The sequence below is a fragment of the Coregonus clupeaformis genome, chromosome 9, assembly GCF_020615455.1.
Source record: "Coregonus clupeaformis isolate EN_2021a chromosome 9, ASM2061545v1, whole genome shotgun sequence".
NCBI classification, from domain to species: domain Eukaryota; kingdom Metazoa; phylum Chordata; class Actinopteri; order Salmoniformes; family Salmonidae; genus Coregonus; species Coregonus clupeaformis.
Genome location: NC_059200.1, coordinates 6909406 through 6918668, shown reverse-complemented (window position 1 = coordinate 6918668; position 9263 = coordinate 6909406). Strand labels below are relative to the sequence as shown.

General features: G+C 39.1%; 1 protein-coding gene across 1 annotated transcript; it reads right to left on the bottom strand.

Moving 5' to 3' along the window:
- Window positions 1-4108: 4108 nt before the first annotated feature.
- LOC121574171 (olfactory receptor 52E4-like) lies at window positions 4109-7753 on the bottom strand. Its single transcript, XM_041886819.1, has 3 exons — window positions 7379-7753; window positions 4220-4514; window positions 4109-4119 (listed from the first exon to the last, which is right to left on the bottom strand). The coding sequence occupies exons 1-3, from the start codon at window positions 7751-7753 to the stop codon at window positions 4109-4111; spliced, it is 681 nt and encodes a 226-aa protein (XP_041742753.1).
- Window positions 7754-9263: the final 1510 nt, after the last annotated feature.

The window sequence follows — 9263 nt, the reverse complement described above, 5'->3', positions numbered from 1 at the left end:
TGGCCAGAAACAAATAACTTTCTTCTGAAACTCGTCTGTCTATTCTTGTTCTGAGAAATGAAGGCTATTCCATGCGAGAAATTGCCAAGAAACTGAAGATCTCATACAACGCTGTGTACTATCACAGAACAGCGCAAACTGTCTCTATCCAGAATAGAAAGAGGAGTGGGAGGCCCCGGTGCACAACTGAGCAAGAGGACAAATACATTAAAGTGTCTAGTTTGAGAAACAGACGCCTCACAGGTCCTCAACTGGCAGCTTCATTACAGTGCCTTGCAAAATTATTCATCCCCCTTGGCGTTTTTCCTATTTTGTTGCATTACAACCTGTAATTTAAATTGATTTTTATTTGGATTTCATGTAATGGACATACACAAAATAGTTGAAATTGGTGAAGTGAAATGAAAAAAATAACTTGTTTCAAAAAATTCAAAAAGATATATAACGGAAAAGTGGTGCATGCATACAGTGAGGGAAAAAAGTATTTGATCCCCTGCTGATTTTGTATGTTTGCCCACTGACAAAGACATGATCAGTCTATAATTTTAATGGTAGGTTTATTTGAACAGTGAGGGACAGAATAACAACAACAAAATCCAGAAAGAAATGCATGTCAAAAATGTTATAAATTGATTTGCATTTTAATGAGGGAAATAAGTATTTGACCCCTCTGCAAAACATGACTTAGTACTTGGTGGCAAAACCCTTGTTGGCAATCACAGAGGTCAGATGTTTCTTGTAGTTGGCCACCAGGTTTGCACACATCTCAGGAGGGATTTTGTTCCACTCCTCTTTGCAGATCTTCTCCAAGTCATTAAGGTTTCGAGGCTGACGTTTGGCAACTCGAACCTTCAGCTCCCTCCACAGATTTTCTATGGGATTAAGGTCTGGAGGCTGGCTAGGCCACTCCAGGACCTTAATGTGCTTCTTCTTGAGCCACTCCTTTGTTGCCTTGGCCGTGTGTTTTGGGTCATTGTCATGCTGGAATACCCATCCACGACCCATTTTCAATGCCCTGGCTGAGGGAAGGAGGGTCTCACCCAAGATTTGACGGTACATGGCCCCGTCCATCGTCCCTTTGATGCGGTGAAGTTGTCCTGTCCCCTTAGCAGAAAAACACCCCCAAAGCATAATGTATCCACCTCCATGTTTGACGGTGGGGATGGTGTTCTTGGGGTCATAGGCAGCATTCCCCCTCCTCCAAACACGGCGAGTTGAGTTGATGCCAAAGAGCTCGATTTTGGTCTCATCTGACCACAACACTTTCACCCAGTTCTCCTCTGAATCATTCAGATGTTCATTGGCAAACTTCAGACGGCCCTGTATGTGTTGTTTCTTGAGCAGGGAGACCTTGCGGGCGCTGCAGGATTTCAGTCCTTCACGGCGTAGTGTGTTACCAATTGTTTTCTTGGTGACTATGGTCCCAGCTGCCTTGAGATCATTGACAAGATCCTCCTGTGTAGTTCTGGGCTGATTCCTCACCATTCTCATGATCATTGCAACTCCACGAGGTGAAATCTTGCATGGAGCCCCAGGCCGAGGGAGACTGACAGTTATTTTGTGTTTCTTCCATTTGCGAATAATCGCACCAACTGTTGTCACCTTCTCACCAAGCTGCTTGGCGATGGTCTTGTAGCCCATTCCAGCCTTGTGTAGGTCTACAATCTTGTCCCTGACATCCTTGGAGAGCTCTTTGGTCTTGGCCATGGTGGAGAGTTTGGAATCTGATTGATTGATTGCTTCTGTGGACAGGTGTCTTTTATAGAGGTAATAAACTGAGATTAGGAGTACTCCCTTTAAGAGTGTGCTCTAATCTCAGCTCGTTACCTGTATAAAAGACACCTGGGAGCCAGAAATATTTCTGATTAGACATACTTATTTCCCTCATTAAAATGCAAATCAATTTATAACATTTTTGACATGCGTTTTTCTGGATTTTTTTGTTGTTATTCTGTCTCTCACTGTTCAAATAAACCTACCATTAAAATTATAGACTGATCATTTCTTTGTCTGTGGGCAAACGTACAAAATTAGCAGGGGATCAAATACTTTTTCCCTCACTGTATGTTTTCACCCCATTTGCTATGAAGCCCCTAAATAAGATCTGATGCAACCAATTACCTTCAGAAGTCACAAAATAATTTACACAAAGTCCACCTGTGTGCAATCTAAGTGTCACATGATCTGTCACATGATCTCAGTATACAGTGGGGAAAAAAATTATTTATTCAGCCACCAATTGTGCATGTCCTCCCACTTAAAAAGATGAGAGAAGCCTGTAATTTTTATCATAGGTACACGTCAACTATGACAGACAAAATGAGATATTTTTTCCAGAAAATCACATTGTAGGATTTTTTATGAATTTATTTGCAAATTATGGTGGAAAATAAGTATTTGGTCAATAACAAAAGTTTCTCAATACTTTGTTATATACCCTTTGTTGGCAAAGACACAGGTCAAACGTTTTCTGTAAGTCTTCACAAGGTTTTCACACACTGTTGCTGGTATTTTGGCCCATTCCTCCATGCAGATCTCCTCTAGAGCAGTGAGGTTTTGGGACTGTCGCTGGGCAACACGGACTTTCAACTCCCTCCAAAGATTTTCTATGGGGTTGAGATCTGGAGACTGGCTAGGCCACTCCAGGACCTTGAAATGCTTCTTACGAAGCCACTCCTTCGTTGCCCGGGCGGTGTGTTTGGGATCATTGTCATGCTGAAAGACCCAGCCAGGCGTAGTGTGTTACTGATGGTAAGCTTTGTTACTTTGGTCCCAGCTCTCTGCAGGTCATTCACTAGGTCCCCCCATGTGGTTCTGGGATTTTTGCTCACCGTTCTTGTGATCATTTTGACCCCACAGGGTGAGATCTTGCGTGGAGCCCCAGATCGAGGGAGATTATCAGTGGTCTTGTATGTCTTCCATTTCCTAATAATTGCTCCCACAGTTGATTTCTTCAAACCAAGCTGCTTACCTATTGCAGATTCAGTCTTCCCAGCCTGGTGCAGGTCTACAATTTTGTTTCTGGTGTCCTTTGACAGCTCTTTGGTCTTGGCCATAGTGGAGTTTGGAGTGTGACTGTTTGAGGTTGTGGACAGGTGTCTTTTATACTGATAACAAGTTCAAACAGGTGCCATTAATACAGGTAACGAGTGGAGGACAAAGGAGCCTCTTAAATAAGAAGTTACAGGTCTGTGAGAGCCAGAAATCTTGCTTGTTTTTAGTTGACCAAATACTTATTTTCCACCATAATTTGCAAATAAATTCATTAACAATCCTACAATGTGATTTTCTGGAGAAAAAAAATCTAAATTTGTCTGTCATAGTTGACGTGTACCTATGATGAAAATTACAGGCCTCTCTCATCTTTTTAAGTGGGAGAACTTGCACAATTGGTGGCTGACTAAATACTTTTTTCCCCACTGTATATATACACCTGTTCTGAAAGGCCCCCAGAGTCTGCAACACCACTAAGCAAGGGGCACCACCAAGCAAGCGGCACCATGAAGACCAAGGAGCTCTCCAAACAGGTCAGGGACAACGTTGTGGAGAAGTACAGATCAGGGTTGGGTATAATAGTAATGCACGCTCAAGTTCTGTTTTTTTGTCTTATTTCTTGTTTATTTCACAATACATAACAAACAAAGTGTAGATTGCACTCTGTCCTTGTCCATAGACTGCTTACAAGGTTAGGCAACACATATTTTATTTAGTAATAATGGTTTACAAATGTTCAGCAAATCATTAACACATTGCATATAAATAAGCTAATAAAGGCTTATAAATAACATTTATAAAAAAGTGTTAACCTTGTTGAATAAGGGCAGCTCTGGGGCAGCTCTGCCTTGAATCCAAAACCGCTCTGCCTTGAGCAAGTAATCCCAATTGGTTAAGGTTAGGGTTTGGGGTAAGTTTAGGAAATAAATTAGATTGGCAACCGTGTGTTTACACACTCCACCATCACACTTGAGCCATCTCCTTCAATAGAAAAATGTAATTTTATGATGATGTTTTTTATTATAAAACAGCATTAGGAAGATGTTCTGCAGTGTATTACGTTTCATAGATTGTTAGATATATAATATCTATATTATACGTCAACCAGTGTAATCTATACTTTAACTTCAGCACAATACAAACATTACAGATACATCGAGATACATGTACATTGGAAATCAAATCAACAGCCTTGGCTACTGTACTGACAACATCCTATTCTTACCATCACAACGTTTGAACAGCTTCACTCTTATGGCTTGAAGACTTAACCCATAGATTGCTGGATTAAGAATGGGAGGGAATATCAAAAAGTAAAGGGACATAAACACTTGAGTTCTGTAAGATAAATTACTTGTGTCTAATCGGCTTTGCACTATTTCAAAAAAGCAACCCACAGAATAGTTGATAATGGCAAACAGGTGTGGAGTGCAAGTTCGCAGTGCTTTGAGCTTGGATTCTTTGGAAGATAATGCACAGACTCTCAGGATATATGCATATGAGTAAAGGATCATAACTATCTGTGGAAAAGTATACAGAGCACCCAATCAGTGGCGGTTCTAGACACATTTTACTAGGGGGGCCAAGGAGGGGCCAGTGTTTAATCAGGGGGGCACACATAAAAAAACTGGCAACACATGATATTCAAAGATTATAAACTTTATTTTACTTTAAAATCATATGACATTTATTATAACACGTATTTTGTACAAGAGTGCAGATGCAAGAGAGATAGTGCCATAAAAATGAAAAAATAAATAAATAAATAAAAATTAAAAAGTACAGGGTACAAATACAGGGTTCATATTCAATGTGAACAAAACTCCAGGATACAACAAAGGGTACAACAATGTGCCATTTCCTATTTATGGAAGCCCCACTACTGTGGACAGTTGATTCCACATTTTGTTTTAAGAAAGAAAACTTTCTGAGTGATTTATAAACAAAACACACTACCCTGTATCCATTTAGGTAAAATAAACCAAATCAGAAAAGAAATTCAATTCAAAGAGGCTTTACTAGCATGACCATATTGACATACAGTATTGCTAAAGCACATAAACAGGGAAACGTGTTACACATTAACATCCAGTAGTCCAATAGGATGCAGACAATAAACATTAAGTTAACATTCGTTTAAAAGCAACAATCATGTCAACACAATGTAGCAATATGAACAACACTGATGGATATCAGCAACAACATGAAAACAAGAATATTACAGGTGTCTGTGTGTGTGTGTGTGTGTGTGTCTGTGTCTTTGTGTACTTCACTGTCAGTTGATGAGCAGGTGTACAAAAAAAAGGCTTTACAACATATATGGGCAAGTCCATTTAGGACAGCACATTTCCACCATAGTTCACATTAGGAAAAAATGACAGCATGAATGCTCACTAAACAAACATATACTACATATACCTTTTTATACACATTTTTTTTCAGTAATTTTTTAAGAGTGAAAGGGAAGTAAGCAATCGCTCATCATAGGATCATACATATTTCAGTTACAATATTAGTTACAATATTAGTGTTAGTTAGATCATCATGTCAAAGCTGGACCTGCAAAGTCTGAACGACACAAGTGTGCAATGATTGGAGTGATTTTGTTTCTTTTTTTCTTGCTTTGCTTGTTTTCAAAAGGAAAAATCATAGTTGGTAAAAAATAAAATAAACTTTCGTTGAAAGGTATCACACTGTATAATTTACAAATATCTAAAGAGGTTTAGTGGATGCCATAAAACATCTGTGGAGCTTGAAGATTTGTAGTACATAGATGTTTGGCAGAGATAATTCAAAAGAATAAAATCATAAACTCTATCTATCTATCTATCTATCTATCGAGAGAGAGAGAGAGAGAGAGAGAGAGAGAGAGAGAGAGAGAGAGAGAGAGAGAGAGAGAGAGAGAGAGAGAGAGTGTTTCCTTAGAGCAGTACATGCAGCAATCACTTAATGGAGTGATGTCATAATGGGCCACAAAACTTTGGGGATGTGGATGGAAAGTTACAGGCAGGAGAGGGGAACCAACAGAAGCAGGTCTTGAGACATGAGTTTGCCCCTTTTTGAAAACCTCTTGAGAGAGGATTGGTGGGATATATATACATACATACAAACATACATACACTCTAGTAGTGTGTGGAACTACTGGTACTGTGAGGAAAAAAAGATAGATGATGTAAAATGAAAAATAAAACAAGCTTCAGCTTCTTAAGACACGGTGGGTTCATCTAAGTAGACACATGTAACTTCATGTGGACACCAGACTGTCTTTGTCTACACATCTAACTTCATATGGACCCCAGACCGTCTCTGTTTACACATGTAACTTCATATGGACACCAGACTCTTTGTCTACAGATGTAACTTCATATGGGCACCAGACTGTCTCTGTCTACACATGTAACTTCATATGGACACCAGACTGTCTTTGTTTACACATTTAACTTCATATGGGCACCAGACTGTCTCTGTCTACACATGTAACTTCATATGGACACCAGACTCTTTGTCTACACATGTAACTTCATATGGGAACCAGACTGTCTCTGTCTACACATGTAACTTCATATGGACACCAGACTGTCTCTGTCTACACATGTAACTTCATATGGACACCAGACTCTTTGTCTACACACGTAACTTCATGTGGACACCAGACTAACTCCATTCATTTTACCGGTGGTATTGAGAACAGATAAACCCACCGTGTCTTAAGAAGCTCAAGCTTGTTGTTTTATTGTTCATTATATCTCTTTTTCCTCACAGCGGCACTCATACGCTACTAGCGTATATATCATATAGATACACTACAGCAACAGGATACGGCGGTTGTGCTGTCTGGCAAAACGGTCCACAAATACATCAAGATCCAGAGCCTTGGCCCTTCTGGACTCTATGCTCAGGACACCAAGATCACTGAGTCTCTCATCACTAGTGGTGGACCGCAGGAAGGTTTTTATCAGTTTCAGTGTGGAGAAACTGCGTTCGCGTTCGCAGATGGCAGGATACAGTTTTTGGGTGCGCCACTCTAATTTACCCGTGTAGAACGTTGCCGTGTAGAGCGTTGCATTAGTTCCGCTTTTGGCGCTCGCGTGTAAAATAGTTATACATTCATAATTTTTTATTTGGTCAGCACGGGGGGGCCACAGGGGTGGCCAGGGACATTTCCAGGGAGGCACGGGCCTCCCCGGCCTCCGTGTAAAACCGCCACTGCACCCAATACTAAACCTAGTGTGTTCACAACAGACGTATTTGCACAGGAGAGCTTTATAAGGGAGTAACTCATGCAGTGCAATTTCTCTATAGTGTTTTCACAAAATCTCAGTTGAAGAGTTATAATGAAAAAGATGAGAAATGCCACCAAAGGGTAAAGCCAGGTGAATGCTACATGTTTATACACTTTTGTCAGAGACATGATGGTCTGATACTGCAGTGGATGGCATATAGCAACATATCTATCATAAGACATAATTCCTAAAATTGTAAATTCAATAATAGCATATGTATATATACAAAAGATCTGTGTTCGACAGCCAGCTAGAGATACCTCACTAGAGTGGGTAGCTAAATTACTCAACACTGCTGGCAGCAACGCAGTGCTACCATAGAGGTCATTTGCTGCCAAGTTACACACCAGGAAATACATTGGTTGATGCAATGTTCTCTCAGTGTAGATTACTCCAATTAGAATGACATTTTCAGCAACAATGGCAATGTACAAAATAAGGAAAATGCTGAAGTACATGTACTTAAGATCCTCCATTCCAAAGTATGCAGACAGTATGATGGATGACACTGTTGATGAATTTTCCATCACCTGAAATGTATTTCTTCAAATACTGTAAGAAAATAAATCCTTAGATATGCAGACAGTATGATGGATGACACCGTTGATACATTTTCCATCACCTGAAATCCATTTCTTCAAATACTGTAAGAAAATAAATGCTTAGATATGCAGACAGTATGATGGATGACACTGTTGATACATTTTCCATCACCTGAAATCTATTTCTTCAATTACTGTAGGAAAATAAATGCTTACATGTTAGAGGTAATGTCCTACATTTAAGCTAACTTTCCATCACCACAAACCTTTTGTCTTAAATTGTATGATATGCTTTATATTAAATGCCTCTAATAAGTAAGGGAGACTGGGGACAATTGTTTCATGGTTCAGCTGTAACAGGCTACATAACTCAAATGAGAAACTACTTAGAAAGCTGTTATTCAATATTATGATTCATGGTTGTATCTCTACATGCCTAAACATATACAGTACCAGTCAAAAGTTTGGACACACCTACTCGGTTCTATTTGCTTATTTGAGCTGTTCTTGCCATAATATGGACTTGGTCTTTTACCAAATAGGGCTATCTTCTGTATACCCCCCCTACCTTGTCACAACACAACTGATTGGCTCAAACACATTAAGAAGGAAATAAATTCCACAAATGAACTTTTAAGAAGGCATACCTATTAATTGAAATGCATTCCAGGTGACTACCTCATGAAGCTGGTTGAGAGAATGCCAAGAGTGTGCAAGCTGTCATCAAAAAGTAAAGGCTCCTATGCTTGGTGTTAATTGTACGGTAGTGTTACAACTTACCCCTTACCTAAAGTTATATAGTGTATAGACACATTCACATATTTATATCAAATTGCACTTGTCTCCGTCAACTGAAAAAATGTATAAATGTTTAACATTAATACAAAGTATAACATTTTGGTGACTAAGTTTCTTGGCAATACATGCCTAAAAGATCAAATAAAAATATTTTATGTACATTTAATGTATTTTCATCCAAATATCAGTTTCTAATCATAACATCAGTGAATTACCCTTCATGTTTACCATTAAAGCCAGGATTACAACTGTCTCATATAATGTTTCAACAAACCTTATTGGATTTATCTGAACTTTTTCAGACTTTGGGTCTTTAAGCCAGAATTGTGACTAGTTCCCATTTAGCATAGGTCTCTAAACGGTACTATTAGTTAGCAGATAAATCTACGTTGTTTGTGTGAATATCAAAGAGTAATTTTGCAGCATAATTTTGAGGACAGAAATTAAACATTGGAAACATAAAATACCTTTGTACTTGTATCTCCCCACTAGTTGTATGACCTGAACTGAAGAGCTTATGAACTCTTTAAATCTGATCTCCTGTAAAATAAGGTCAGGTGGTCTTCACGGCACACCAATTATGAAATGTGATGTTATGGAAATCCCTTGAAATTGCCTTAATCTGTGTGAAAACTGGAAGTTCTGT